A 15383-nucleotide genomic window follows, 5' to 3' on the forward strand; every position below is an offset into this window, starting at 1 on the left:
GGATACTACTCTACTCAAAATTCGAATTTTTCATGTGTTCATGTGAGAGTGACAGAGAGAAAAATACACGTTAAAGAATATTAGAGAAGGATGAAGATTACAACATAGTTGTGCCGATCAAGTAAGCTGTGCATTTTTTTAATCTGGGGCTCAACTCGGACCATTTAGTACATTTTGAAGCATTTCGATAAGTTGTGCAGTGGCAATTATTAATCTTGGAGTTAATATTGTAAGTATATATTAATTAATTAAAAATATATGATTATATGTATAAAAACTGCATGTTATATATAAAGAAATCAATTGAAATATGCAATTAACATCTAAATGCGTTTAAAACACAAATGTACGAACTTTGGCACAAAGCTTCAAGACCTAAGGAGTCTTTGTCACCAAATGTATTAGAAATTATTATGTTCTGAACTAACACAAATTTATTAAAACTGTTTCCAGGAACGAATTTATTTAATCATCATCAGGCGCATGTTCCTAAACAGTTGTTGATTTTTACCACATTTTTTTGTCAATTCAATACCACTCAATATTCGAATTTTGCATTTGTTCGTGTAAGAGTGACAGAGAGAAAAATATATGTTAATGAATGTTAGAAAAGAATGAAGATTACAGCAGAGTTGTGCCGATCTAGTAAGCTGTGCATTTTTTTTAATCTAAGACTCGGACCATTTAGTTCATTTTGAAGCATTTCGATAAACTGTGCAGTGACAATTATTAAGCTTGTGGTTAATATTGTAAGTATATATTAATTAATTAAAAATATATCATTAAAATCAATTGAAATATGCAATTGTAACGTTACCTATGCATTTCAAAATTTGGAACTAGTGTAAGTAACTCTTAAATACAAATTAATATCTAAATGCGTTTAAAAAACAAATGTACTAACCTTGGCACAATTACCTCGACGGCTTAAGGATTCTTTTTTACAATTTATTAAGAAATTATTGTGGCTGAACTGAGACAAAATTATTAGAACTGTTTCTATGAACGAATATTTGTAATCATCAAGCGCTTGTTCATGATCACGCAATACATGTTAATGTTAATGAATGTTAGAGTAGGATTAAGATGGTGACACAGTTGTGCTGATCAAGTAAGCTGTGCATTTTTTATAATCTCGGGTCCATCTTGGGACATTTTGATAAGGTGTGCAATGAGAATTATTATTATTAAACAAAACATTTACAAATGCTATATATATTATCATCTTCTTTAGAAGAAGAGTTCTTTTCTTGATGTTTTCATCAAGAAATAATCGTAATTTCGGTTTTTCTGAGGTTATAATTTCAGCAACTTTTACAACTCTTCTTTAAGGATAAGTGGTTCCTTTTTTAAATCTTAAAAACCAGTCTTCTTCAGGTACTCCATTTTTAGAGGGAGTTTGCATGTCATTTTCTTTGACAAATTGTTGAACAAGCAACAACATTTATTTTCTTGACAATCCAAATACACATCCAAGGTTAACACTCCATCGGAAAGACGTTTTTCATTTTCACATGAATGTGTGTTTTTTTCTCGGGATTCACGTTCTTGTCCACTTTTTCTTCGGATTCAGTCACAAATTGTATTTTTGAATATTTTATGGTGCTTACTAGCTCTATAAATTCATACGGCCAGTTTTAATTTCTGACAGTGCTTCAGCCAACATTTTCTTTGTATGGTGCGGTATTGTTTTCTTTACATAATTTAGAACCATGGTGGGGTTGCAAAAGTATTATCAATAAAAAAATTCAAAATTAAATGACTATCAAGAAGCAAATTTAATAAAACAATCGAGTAAGTAAGAATATAGTGCGGTTTTGCCCCGATGGATAGTCCGAATTTGCCTCAAATATTTCCTGAGTGAGGTTACGCTATTATTTTAACAAAAAAAGAAATACCATATATATTTTATTACCATAAAGGAAACTTACCTTATTATCCATTATGCCTATCGAAGATAAACACATAGATTTGACTATTGCCTAAATAATCGTTTTATAATGCTTAACTCAAACTTTGCTTTGCACTTGAAAGCACCATGCACTTTATCGAACGAAGATTTTTACCATTGTACCAATGCAACATATATTCCAATAAATAAGGGCCTAATGCGGACTTATCCCCTGTACAAATTTATCCCAATGCACTTTACATTGAATTTATTTGTTTGATAAATAATTAAATATTCTAGTTATTTTATTTAAAATAAAAAAAATTAATTGAATCTGATTGAGTATTGTTTGTATAACCAAAGTTGGAAACTGATGCTCGTAATAAGCTGAATTAAAATGTCGTGCTTTTTGCTTTTAAAAAACGCAGGTTCTCTTTTCTTATTGGGACATTTGTTACTTGTTTCAATTACTTTTTTTATATACGAATTTTAAATCATATAAAAATTTATAGTTTTTATGGGTATCTTGTTTATGATTCTTTTTTATTATTATAGGACGTACCAAAGCCATTAGGAATACAACAACTCTCAATGTTTTAACCATTAAAAGAAAATTTATAAAAAATTATTAAAAATATGTAATACTTTACTTGGATAAGCAAAGAGAAAACGATATTCAGTTCCCTCATGCAATTGGGTTCTGACCCGGAGTCTTCATCTCTATTTATTTTCTCGCTGATTGGACACTGAAAAAAGTTACCATGAACGCATTTATATTATGATGATCAATCACTGATATCATTGGAAAAACAATAAAGGAACAGAGGTAATAGTGATTTTCATGTAAATAGTAATTTTAATTGATTATTTGTGAATAATTTCAGGTGGGTCCTGAACAAGACCAGTTAACCAAACAATTGGCATCGCAAAGTAAGTTTTTCTACATATTACATATTTTGTTACCGTAAAATGTTGATTAATTTATTGAAGCAATATTTTTTTCTAATCTTGCAGAACCTACTGTTAGGGATACAAATAAGTAATCGACCCTAAATGTTTATCCAGTAAAAGGACATTTTTAAAATAACTTTGCTTGGATAAGTAAAGAGGAAACGATTTTCAGTGCCCCATGCAATTGGGTTCTGACCCGGAGTCTTGGTCATAGAACTATTAAGCTCTACTAGGCAGCTTTGCGGCAGCAGTGCGTCAGACCTGACATTGACGGGGTCCACTGGAAATAGTTGATACTTTACTTGGATAAGTGGAGTGGCGAATCCAAAATGTGCACTTTAATATTGAGCTGGACTCTCAATCTTGTTGTTAGTCATCCTCATATAATACCTTACTGACTAGACACTGGAAAAAGATTCATAAAGTTTTCCACGGACGCATCTAAATTATGATGATCAATTACTGGCATCATTGGAAAAACGATAAAGGAACAAAGATAGAATATTAATGGTAACAAATAATAATATTGATAATCAAGTAAATAGAGATTTTAATTGATTATTTGTGGATGATTTCAGGTGGGTCCCGAACAAGACTAGTTTATCAACCAACTGGCATCACAGAGTAAGTTTTTCTACATATTACATGTTTTGTTATCTTAAAATGTTGATTAATTTATTGAAGCAATATTTTTTTTCTAATCTTACAGAACCTACCGTTAGGGATACAAATAAGTAATCGACCCTAAATGTTTATCCAGTAAAAGGACATTTTTAAAATAACTTTGCTTGGATAAGTAAAGAGGAAACGATTTTCAGTGCCCCATGCAATTGGGTTCTGACCCGGAGTCTTGGTCATAGAACTATTAAGCTCTACTAGGCAGCTTTGCGGCAGCAGTGCGTCAGACCTGACATTGACGGGTTCCACTGGAAATAGTTGATACTTTACTTGGATAAGTGGAGTCGCGAGTCCAAAATGTGCACTTTAATATTGTGCTGAATTCTCAATCTTATCTTGTTGTCATCACTATATAATACCTTGGTGACTGGATACTGGAGAGAGATGGACAAAAAGTTTTCGTGAAGTCTACGGACGCATCTAAATTATGATGATCATTCACCGGTATCGTTTGGAAACAATAAAGGAACAGATATATGACATTAATGGTAATATATAATAATATTAATTTTCAAGTAAATAGTGATTTCAATTGATTATTTGTGAATTATTTTAGGGGAGTTTTGAACAAAACTAATTCAACCAACTGGCATCGCAAAGTAAGTTTTTATACATATTATAGGTTTTGTTACCCTAAATTCAATCTGTAGGTCAAAGCCGTTAGGAATATAAATAAATATAGAACAAATTAATATTTACTGATTGATTCATTAAAGTAACATTTTTTTCTAATCTTACAGAACATGCCAAAGCCGTTAGGGATATAAATAAGTAATCGACCCTCAATGTTTTAACTATTAAAAGGACATTTTTTAAAAAAACTAAATTAAATAAAAGTTTTTTGTATATAAATTACTAAAAATAGTTAATACTCTGCTTGGATAAGTAAAAAGAAAACGATTTTGAGTGCCCCATGCAATTGGGTTCTGACCCGGAGTCTTGGTCATAGAACTATTAAGCTCTACTAGGCAGCTTTGCGGCAGCAGTGCGTCAGACCTGACATTGACGGGGTCCACTGAAAATAGTTGATACTTTACTTGGATAAGTGGAGTCGCGATTCCAAAATGTGCACTTTAATATTGAACTAGTAGTTTTGCAGTTTCGGAAATTGAGTTTGTTGCTCATAAAAATTTGCGTAGTTAAATAGTCCTTTCCAATGTTCTTTCTTTAGTTAAAACATTTAGAGAAGATTTTCTATTTGTACTATCGCTGCAACTAACAAGTCCATGGTCGCAATAATTTTTAAGGCCACTTATTCGGTTAGTTTTTGCGCCGATTACACCAATTATGTATATACTGTCAAAATTTAAATTGTATCAACTGTAATCGTATACAAATATTCGATTCTTATTGTTTTAACTATTAAAGGAAGCATAACTTAATAAACACACATAAAAGTGTTTCACTAAAAGTTTTTTGAAGCTCGCGAGTCGCGTAAACTTTTAATATGTGTAAAATTGTTGGCGTTGATCGTGACGCGTAATCCGTACAATGTAGACGTAGTCCCTGTAAGACGTAACGTATGACGCAATTAGCTTAAATGTTCAGTCTTTGGTTCTAAAATTTTGCGAGTTAAATTGCTACTTTGATCGTAAAATGTAATCCGTATAACGCAGAACGTAGTCGTCAATCGTATAACGTAGACCGTATAACGCATTAGCAAAGATACGTATGACGTAAAACGAAACGCAAAAACGTAGAGCGTAGAACGTAAGTCATACCATGGTTAACGTAGCATTTCGTTGAAACTTCATACATCTTTTAACCGCAAATTGCAGAAATACGTTTAACATAAAACGCATCGGTATCGTTGCATAAAACGTAAGCCCGTAAGCGTGAAAAGCCACAATTTTACATAACATTGGTATATTGTTTTGAAATTAAATTAAATACTCTTCGAAATTTGCGTTTTTATGTACTTATCTTAAATATTCCTTCTTTAGTTAAAACATTTACAAAAAGCTTTTTTGATATATTTATAGTTGTTTAGATTGTAGTAAATTATAACTTAGTATAAAAGCTGCATGTAACTTGCTCGCTATCAACACCATATTGTTTTTCCAACATATTTATTAATGTAATTTAATAGTATGTAAAATATTTTCAATGTATTTAAACAACAAATGGATGTACTTTGAGGGTTGTAAGAGACGAAAATTAAGATGTATATAAATATTCGATTCTTATTGTTTAACTATTAAAGGAATCATCATTTAATAAGCACACACACAAGTGTTTCTCTAAAAGTTTCTGAAGATCGCGAGCCTAACAATACGTAAACTTTTAATATGTGTAAAATTGTTGGCGTTGATCGTGACGCGTAATCCGTACAATGTAGACGTAGTCCCTGTAAGACGTAACGTATGACGCAATTAGCATAAATGTTCAATCTTTGGTTCTAAAATTTTGCGAGTTAAATTGCTACTTTGATCGTAAAATGTAATCCGTATAACGCAGAACGTAGTCCGTCAATCGTATAACGTAGACCGTATAACGCATTAGCAAAGATACGTATGACGTAAAACGAAACGCAAAAACGTAGAGCGTAGAACGTAAGTCATACCATGGTTAACGTAGCATTTCGTTGAAACTTCATACATCTTTTAACCGCAAATTGCAGAAATACGTTTAACATAAAACGCATCGGTATCGTTGCATAAAACGTAAGCCCGTAAGCGTGAAAAGCCACAATTTTACATAACATTGGTATATTGTTTTGAAATTAAATTAAATACTCTTCGAAATTTGCGTTTTTATGTACTTATCTTAAATATTCCTTCTTTAGTTAAAACATTTACAAAAAGCTTTTTTGATATATTTATAGTTGTTTAGATTGTAGTAAATTATAACTTAGTATAAAAGCTGCATGTAACTTGCTCGCTATCAACACCATATTGTTTTTCCAACATATTTATTAATGTAATTTAATAGTATGTAAAATATTTTCAATGTATTTAAACAACAAATGGATGTACTTTGAGGGTTGTAAGAGACGAAAATTAAGATGTATATAAATATTCGATTCTTATTGTTTAACTATTAAAGGAATCATCATTTAATAAGCACACACACAAGTGTTTCTCTAAAAGTTTCTGAAGATCGCGAGCCTAACAATACGTAAACTTTTAATATGTGTAAAATTGTTGGCGTTGATCGTGACGCGTAATCCGTACAATGTAGACGTAGTCCCTGTAAGACGTAACGTATGACGCAATTAGCATAAATGTTCAATCTTTGGTTCTAAAATTTTGCGAGTTAAATTGCTACTTTGATCGTAAAATGTAATCCGTATAACGCAGAACGTAGTCCGTCAATCGTATAACGTAGACCGTATAACGCATTAGCAAAGATACGTATGACGTAAAACGAAACGCAAAAACGTAGAGCGTAGAACGTAAGTCATACCATGGTTAACGTAGCATTTCGTTGAAACTTCATACATCTTTTAACCGCAAATTGCAGAAATACGTTTAACATAAAACGCATCGGTATCGTTGCATAAAACGTAAGCCCGTAAGCGTGAAAAGCCACAATTTTACATAACATTGGTATATTGTTTTGAAATTAAATTAAATACTCTTCGAAATTTGCGTTTTTATGTACTTATCTTAAATATTCCTTCTTTAGTTAAAACATTTACAAAAAGCTTTTTTGATATATTTATAGTTGTTTAGATTGTAGTAAATTATAACTTAGTATAAAAGCTGCATGTAACTTGCTCGCTATCAACACCATATTGTTTTTCCAACATATTTATTAATGTAATTTAATAGTATGTAAAATATTTTCAATGTATTTAAACAACAAATGGATGTACTTTGAGGGTTGTAAGAGACGAAAATTAAGATGTATATAAATATTCGATTCTTATTGTTTAACTATTAAAGGAATCATCATTTAATAAGCACACACACAAGTGTTTCTCTAAAAGTTTCTGAAGATCGCGAGCCTAACAATACGTAAACTTTTAATATGTGTAAAATTGTTGGCGTTGATCGTGACGCGTAATCCGTACAATGTAGACGTAGTCCCTGTAAGACGTAACGTATGACGCAATTAGCATAAATGTTCAATCTTTGGTTCTAAAATTTTGCGAGTTAAATTGCTACTTTGATCGTAAAATGTAATCCGTATAACGCAGAACGTAGTCCGTCAATCGTATAACGTAGACCGTATAACGCATTAGCAAAGATACGTATGACGTAAAACGAAACGCAAAAACGTAGAGCGTAGAACGTAAGTCATACCATGGTTAACGTAGCATTTCGTTGAAACTTCATACATCTTTTAACCGCAAATTGCAGAAATACGTTTAACATAAAACGCATCGGTATCGTTGCATAAAACGTAAGCCCGTAAGCGTGAAAAGCCACAATTTTACATAACATTGGTATATTGTTTTGAAGTTAAATTAAATACTCTTCGAAATTTGCGTTCTTAAGAACTTATCTTAAATATTCCTTCTTTAGTTAAAACATTTACAAAAAGTTTTTTGATATATTTATAGTTGTTTAGATTGTAGTAAATTATAACTTAGTATAAAAGCTGCATGTAACTTGCTCGCTATCAACACCATATTGTTTTTTCTACATATTTTTTAATGTAATTAAATTAATGTAAAATATTTTCAATGTATTTAAACAACAAATGGATATACTTTGAGGGTTGTAAGAGACAAAAATTAAGATGTATATAAATATTCGATTCTTATTGTTTTACTATTAAAGGAAGCATCACTTAATAAATACACATACAAGTGTTTCACTAAAAGTTTCTGAAGATTGCTATAAATATAATATTGTTTTTTTCTATATGTTTTTAATGTAATTTAATAGTATGTTAAATATTTTCAATAAATTTAAACAATATCCAATTAAATGTATAATACTTTGGGTGTTGAAAGAGACAAACATTAAGATATATATAAATATTCGATTCTTATTGTTTTAACTATTAAAGGAAGCATCATTTAATAAACACACATAAAACATAAAAGTGTTTCACTAAAAGTTTTTTGAAGATCGCGAGTCTAACAATGCATAAACTTTTAATATGTGTAAAATTGTTGGTGTTGATCGTGAAACGTAATCCGTACAATGTACACGTTGTCTCTGCAAGACGGAAGGACGTTTAACGCAATTACTTTGATCGTAAAACATAGAACGCATAACGTAGTCCGTCAATTATACAATGTAAACCCTATAACGCATCATAGAAAACCTAAGAAGTACCAACCCAATGTTATAAACAAGAAACATTACTGGGCACGATCTCGGGATGCAGCGATGTTGCCATTTTGAAGGCGGTGTTGCCATTTCTTACAGACTACAGATATCTTTTTGTCCATCTGTCACTTTCTATTTAAAATTTATATTAAATGAGTATAGGTTAGGTTTTTCTGATATATATAAAAATAAAACAATTATATATTTTGTATAATTTTATTATATATTCCTGATAAAAACAAACGAATTAAAAAATATATATATTATATATAAATATAATATAAATTTTATAATAATATAATATAATCATCATATCACTTCGACACTCATCCAAACTAAAACTGTAATATAATAAATATAACTAATGTAACTGCTGTAGAAGTAACTTTCTCTATTTTGCAATGACTAAGCAGGAAGCATGAAATGAATTAATACCAATGAATCTGTACTTCACATTCAATTAATGAAAATAAACGAACATATTGACTTTACGGTTTATAAAATAACAAACACAAACAATTAAATTATGTAAGTCGGTTATATAAAAAGTTTCTTACCAGAAATATATTTTCTTAAAGCAAAAACATCATCTGACCGTCTTCTATAACCTAAAATCTATCAAGTTATAGCGTCCATGACTCACTATTCTGAAATCTAGTAAATTATTTTCTCTAACTAAAGTCACTAGATATTCCCTGGTCATCCCGACAATTTTGGGGAATTTTTACTACCAATTTATAAAATGAAATATTATAAATCCCTAACGTATCCCGAGACAAAAAGGTCGTGCCTTTCCGGCGATTCCGAACGTCCATGATCGGCTGTTGCCCCTCCGTCCCTATTCGCTTGGCCCCCCCTGTAACGCATTAAATAACCAACATTCCTATTCATAAAATAAAATACACCAACAAATACAAACATAAATGTACATACATACGACATAAATTTAAAAAAAAAAAACAATTTGTCATGATCTTAATCTTTAAGCCATGCCAAAAGTCTGGGGAAATTCATAGAAAATTGCGAATATTGCACTTACCAACACTGGATGTTCTGTGTACCAACATAAATAGGAGGCGTAAACGTCAAAATTTTCAATATAGGTTATGTTACTTGTTTTATGAACTCAAATATAAGCAATATATACAAAAGATATTTAAAAGATGAATGAAAAATCAGATGACAAACTTAATTGGATGTATAAGGTAGTGCCACTAAATTTTTCCTCTGGGAAACCTTAATAATTACCAATTTTTTAGGGTCCAAATAGTTTGGTTAACAGAGAAGACTATTTACTGGGTAGATCTGTAGATAAAACATTAGAGCAATTAGATGCTGAAGAGAAGTCCACCTCTGCTTCACTTCCCATTCCAAAAAATCATGTGGAACATGAATGCATCCCTCCATCAATTAGGGACTTCAATAAAATAGTCCAAGCTGAACAGGTAAATTGTTTACATTCACTAATCTCAGGAACAATCCTTAAAACTCACATATTCTAGGTAGATATATCCGCAAAATTACAAGAGGATCCTTTAGTTGCCATAAAAAAACGCGAGGAGGAAGCAAGAAGACAATTTCTACAAAATCCGGTACAGTTAAAAAAGCTCCAAAAGGCTCTAGAAGTACAATCAGCAAAGAAAAAGAAGAAGAAAAAGAAACGCAACGATTCAGACAGTGATGTTGACCAAAAATTAAGTGAGAAATTGGCTCTTCTGCAACAATGCAATTTGCCTCTAGAAAATCTGCCAAAGATGTCCAAAGAAAGTTCACTGGACACAATTTTGATGCACAAATTTAATCAGTTCAAAGACAAACTGACTCAAGACGACTTAAAGGAGATTTTGGCTGCCAAAGATAGTGACGAAGAAAAAACCAGTAAGAAGAAAAAGAAAAAGAAAAAAAAAGTTAAGAAAAAAAAGTCCAAAAGGAGTAGTAGCAGCAGCAGCAGCAGCAGCAGCAGTAGTAGTGAAGATGACAGTACTTCTAGTGAAGAAGAGAGAATTAAAAAAAAGAAAAATCGTGAAAATAATAAATTAAAATCCGACAAAAAGAAACAAAAGGAAAGCAGGGTTGAAAGTTTAGAAAGGTATAAAAATGTTAAAAGAAATAGGTCTATAAGTAATAGTCCTGACAGGAAAGCCAGAAATAAAGATAGAAGTAGTAGTCCTGACAAGAAAGCCAGAAATAAAGATAGAAGTAATAGGGAGAGGGATAGAAGTTTAGAAAGGCACAAAGAGAGGGAAAATAGGAGAAACAGAAGTAAATCTACAGAAAGGAAAAATAAAAATAGTGATGAAGGCAGAAGCAGAGAGAAAAAGAGAAAAGTTGTTGCTCATAGTAGTAAACATCACTCCTCGGATGATAGTAGTGATGATAAAAGAAAAAGAAACAATAAGAAATACAGTTCTAGCCCAGAAAGGCAGAAGAAAAATAAGAAATATTCCTGTAATAAAAAAGATTCCTCAGAAGATAGCAGTGATGAAGATAACAAAAAGAAGTCTAAAAAACAAAATGGTAGTGAAAATGAAGCTGATACTAGAAAGTTTTATGTAAAAAAAGAGTATGACAGTGATGGAAATGAGATTCCCAAATCACAAGCTTGGGGATTGGTTAAGTCAGATGGTACAAAAATAGATGTGAAATCTAAGCCTATAGACTCATATAAAAAGGAGAAAAAGAAGGTTACTGACGAGCCTCCAGTAAAACCAGTCCATAAACACAGATCAAAGAAATTAACAGAAGAAGAAAAAGAAAAATTAAGAAGGGAAATGATGAAAAATGCTGAAGTGAGGGATAAAGAAAGAACTGAAAATGTGAGAAGGTACAGGGAAAAGGACAAAATAGAAGAGGAGAGCAGTAAAGGCAGTTACAATGAAGATTTTGTACATAGAGAACTAATTAAGTCTGCAAATACTTCTAGTGTAGAAGGTAGAATTAAGTCTAACTTAAATAATATCCAGAGATCCTCTGGACACATGGACTCTCATTTTTCCAGAAGATGAGAAACTTATATTCCAATGGAATTTGTACAAACTATTGTTATGTAACATTGTTCATATCATATTTTAATCCACAATTATTTTGTATCAAGTGTTAAATCTTACATTATAACTCTTAAGTACTTGTCTGTGTATTTTTTCTTGAAACTTACCCAGAAGCCTCAAAACTATCAGAATAAAACATTGCTATAAAATAACAGTGTATATTAAAATATTAAAACATTATTTTTTCTGATAATCAGTACAATCACAGTGATTCCTGTGGGCACCTATGTCGCACAAATCGTATTTCTTCTTGTCGCATCGGTCAGTTTGATCGGCGAACCGGACGGTTTTAACGTTGCAAGCTCCGGGAGGCAATTCCGGAGGCTGAACCATCAACGGCATGGTTTTGTCCTCGACTTGCTTGCATACATCCCTGTGCAAATCGGGCGCCGGGAAACACGGTGGCGCCGTGCCCTCGTTGCATATTTTGTGCTCCTTCTTGAGAATATTTGCGTAGTACTTCTCAACCTTTTCGACCGGCGTGTCGATGTGCTTCGGCGTATATTGAGCGGTGTTACCTAAAGAGATTATATGTGTATGAGATAAATAATTTTATGTGATTGTGTTTTTACTTTCGTCCTCTGGACACACGCTGCTTTTGACCGCATCTCCAATGACCACCGGTATTGGACAAGTGGTGGTGATGGGCTTGATTCCATAAGGCGGAATTTCCCGGTCTTTGCGCAACGATTCTTCGTACTCTTGTAAGAGCCTGTCACGTTTCATCTGCTCCTCTTGTGGGTCGACTCCACCTCCCGCCTTAGTAGCAATCAGACATTTCTCGAATTCGCTCTTCTTGATGTCCTCCTCCGTTACTAGTTGCTTGTCGAAGTCGATCTTCGCCGCCTCCATGTTCTCGTTGAACTGGTCGTCGACGTCTTCCTTCAGGTAACCTTTGTTGTACATGTAATTCCTGATGTTGTCGATCACCTCGCAGGGGAACTTGGCCTGGTTCTCCAGCATGTACCTGTAAACGTAAAGGTCCGCTCCGGTTATAATAAAGGGCTGGTGGAAAACGGTGATGGCAGCTCCTATGTAAAAATCGGCGGGGTTGTAATAGTCCGGATTCACCGGGTTACTGCCGGGCTTGATCAGCAGATGGTTGGAGAGGTATTGGCCTCCTTGGAAGCCCGAGTTCTTTACTCTTGGCTCGTATATCTTGCAAGTGCTGTCCGCCAACGAGTACGAGAGGATGAACTCCCGGAAACTGTCCTCCGGATGAACCGTATCCATCTTCATAGTGTATCTATTCAAAACATTGATTGTATTTATATTTTTTGAGTTTTTGGTCAGATTATGTTACCTCAAATACTTGTTGGCGTTTAGTATTTGTCTTATGACGTCTTTCTTGGGTCTCTTAGGCATAAAACTGAGGGTATTTTGCAACGAATCTTCAAGCGATCCGTACCCGTCGTGCGGCGGCATCATTCTCTCTGGTGGTTGTTTCTTGGGCTTCTCAACGATGTCTATCGCCTCGTGTTGCTCCTTTTGGAACACCTGCTTGTAATAGTTACGTGTAAACTGGTCGCAATCGTACAGCAAGAACTTTCTGCCCAATATAAAGATTGTCTCGCCGACCATTAAGTCTTGGGGATTGTAATAGGCGGTGGTTTCGGCGTCAGATGTTTCGTAGTAGATTGAGGGGAAGGAAACGGGACGGTCGGTGTATATCTGTAAACATTTGGTTGTACTAATACCGTTGACGATTGTATTAATTTGGTACTTTTGGCAATTTAGTTTTTCGTAACAACAAGGGAAAGGGGTCCCTGCCGTCATTTTTTTCGTGGATTTCTTTTACGGATATTCCGTCATCCGCCAAGAAGTAAAACACCTCGTACTTCCTTAACTCTCCGTACTCACTGTCCCTGTCATCCCATACTGCTTTAAATCTGTGGGAAAACAATTTAAAACGACTTTAACGACTTTGAAGAGATTTTTGCTGCAAAATATTGTGATGAAGATGATAGTAGTGATGATAAAAGAAAAAGAAACAATAAAAAGTATAGTTTTAGCTCAGAAAGGCATAAGAAAAATAAGAAATATTCCAGTAATGAAGAAGATACTTTAGAAAACAGCAGTGATGAAGATAACAAAAATAAGTCTAAAAAATATAATAATAGAAATAATGAAGATGAAACTAAAAAGTTTTATGAAAAAAAGAGTATGATAGTGATGGAATTCACAACCCTGGGGATTGATGAAATCTACAGAAGAGCCTCCAGTCAAACCAGTCCATAAACACAGATCAAAGAAATTAACAGAAGAAGAAAAAGAAATATTAAGAAGGGAAATGATAAACAATGCTAAATTGAGAGATAAAGAAAGAACTGAAATGTAAGAAGGTGTATTGTAGAAAGTAGAATTAAGTCTGTCTTAAATAATATCCGGAAATCCCCCAGATAATGAGAAACTTATATTCCAATAGAACCCACCTCAAAACTTTTCCGTCATATTCCAAAAACCTTCTTAGTTTGTCGTCAGCACAAGGGGTTTTGGTAAAGGGTATTGTCTCCCTTATCAACCTGTTTCTCGTGTACGGATCTTCTGGCACAGACTCAGCTTCTCCCATTATTAAACCTTGGCTAGCCATATATTCCTTAAAATTTAATTTTAGACGATTTTACTTGAATAAAAATTTGGTTTACCCTGGTGAACAAATCGCAGTCCACTGTGTGATAGACGGTCCCATAAAAGCACAAATCTTTACCGATGGTGAGATCCTTCCACGTATAAAACTCCCCGCTTTCATATTTTGGTATCTTGTGTCTTCTGATCAGTTTACCCTGCTCCAAACCACTGTTCTACGAAAGGAATTACTTTAAAATAATCTACATGTATTAATGGGAAAAATTCTACTATAATCCTTGGCTCCATGACAACAATGGTGTCATCCTCCAGGAAGTAAATGATGTTCACTATACGCACTCTGTAGTGCTCCAAAGGGGACTCAACAACAGATTGTTTGAAGAATGCTTTGAAAGTAAGGCATTTTTTATCGTACATTGCATAATTTGGTATAAATTGAGGTAGAGTTTTAGATTTGCTGCGGCCATAAGTTGTGGAAGGGTCAAAGCTCACGTTTTCATTTCTTTTTACATATTGGACGGATTTCGATTCAACCTGTTTACCACCTGGTGCTGAAAAGTGCGATTTCGGTATCTTATAACCATTTATTATATCAAATGTGCCACAACGGTGAAATCTTGTTTGCTGAAAATGTTTGTTAGTTGGTTATTTATTTGAAGGATTAAGTCTTTACCGTTGGATCAGTGAACGATAGTCCTGGCAATTTGGGTAAACCAGCCATTAATTATAATGTATAATATAATTTCTGCTAAAAAGAAAGTGATTGTAAATAAAGTCAAATCGATCAAACAAATGATCCGTCATTTCATAATTACGTACGTTTTTCACACTTGTAAAGGTGTTCTTTTTAAAGAAATGTAATTAAGTCCCTCAATTAATATTTATATCTGTATAATAAATAAGTTTATAATATTTAAATGTTTGTTTATTTAAAAATTTAAATAAACAACACTTATATAAATAATATGTCAATACAGACTTTCAAATACAAACTTATATTAATTT

The 15383-nt window shown here is 32.9% G+C and overlaps 2 protein-coding genes and 1 long non-coding RNA gene across 5 annotated transcripts; 2 read left to right on the forward strand and 1 right to left on the reverse strand.

The window, feature by feature from the left end:
* Positions 1-175: 175 nt before the first annotated feature.
* LOC126265273 (uncharacterized) lies at positions 176-8222 on the forward strand. Of its 2 annotated transcripts, none has more exons than XR_007547809.1 (8): positions 176-229; positions 2447-2717; positions 2776-2821; positions 2906-3352; positions 3421-3466; positions 3552-4008; positions 4077-4119; positions 4261-8222. It is a non-coding gene; the product is annotated as an uncharacterized LOC126265273 (long non-coding RNA). The 2 variants fall into 2 exon arrangements; XR_007547808.1 differs by lacking the exon at positions 176-229 and adding an exon at positions 678-749.
* Positions 8223-9804: 1582 nt separating this feature from the next.
* LOC109606167 (pre-mRNA-splicing factor CWC25 homolog) lies at positions 9805-11871 on the forward strand. The gene is made up of 3 exons (XM_020022732.2): positions 9805-9950; positions 10005-10190; positions 10248-11871. The coding sequence occupies exons 1-3, from the start codon at positions 9909-9911 to the stop codon at positions 11748-11750; spliced, it is 1731 nt and encodes a 576-aa protein (XP_019878291.2). The 5' UTR covers positions 9805-9908; the 3' UTR covers positions 11751-11871.
* Positions 11872-11936: 65 nt separating this feature from the next.
* On the reverse strand, positions 11937-15348 carry LOC109606166 (EF-hand domain-containing protein 1-like). Of its 2 annotated transcripts, none has more exons than XM_049966354.1 (9): positions 15198-15348; positions 15052-15123; positions 14649-15002; positions 14438-14593; positions 14225-14388; positions 13516-13681; positions 13096-13463; positions 12365-13038; positions 11937-12310 (listed from the first exon to the last, which is right to left on the reverse strand). In XM_049966354.1, exons 2-9 carry the CDS (start codon positions 15097-15099, stop codon positions 11970-11972), a joined length of 2271 nt encoding a protein of 756 aa, XP_049822311.1. In that variant the 5' UTR covers positions 15100-15123; positions 15198-15348; the 3' UTR covers positions 11937-11969. The 2 variants fall into 2 exon arrangements, with proteins under 2 accessions (XP_049822311.1, XP_019878290.1); XM_020022731.2 differs by having other exon boundaries at positions 15052-15126; positions 15198-15208.
* Positions 15349-15383: the final 35 nt, after the last annotated feature.

This window comes from Aethina tumida, chromosome 4 (assembly GCF_024364675.1).
Source record: "Aethina tumida isolate Nest 87 chromosome 4, icAetTumi1.1, whole genome shotgun sequence".
Lineage (NCBI taxonomy): Eukaryota > Metazoa > Arthropoda > Insecta > Coleoptera > Nitidulidae > Aethina > Aethina tumida.

What these genes read in the sequence shown, in the direction of transcription:
- LOC109606167 (XM_020022732.2), top strand. Translation starts at nt 9,909, where the DNA reads ATGAATGAAAAATCAGATGACAAACTTAATTGGATGTATAAG. An exon ending in AACTTAATTGGATGTATAAG is followed by an intron (nt 9,951 to 10,004) that starts GTAGTGCCACTA and finishes CCAATTTTTTAG; the next exon opens with GGTCCAAATAGTTTGGTTAA. An exon ending in AAATAGTCCAAGCTGAACAG is followed by an intron (nt 10,191 to 10,247) that starts GTAAATTGTTTA and finishes CACATATTCTAG; the next exon opens with GTAGATATATCCGCAAAATT.
- LOC109606166 (XM_049966354.1), bottom strand. Translation starts at nt 15,099, where the DNA reads ATGGCTGGTTTACCCAAATTGCCAGGACTATCGTTCACTGATCCAACG. An exon ending in TCATGGAGCCAAGGATTATA is followed by an intron (nt 14,594 to 14,648) that starts GTAGAATTTTTC and finishes TTCCTTTCGTAG; the next exon opens with AACAGTGGTTTGGAGCAGGG. An exon ending in TATGACGGAAAAGTTTTGAG is followed by an intron (nt 13,682 to 14,224) that starts GTGGGTTCTATT and finishes GTTTTCCCACAG; the next exon opens with ATTTAAAGCAGTATGGGATG.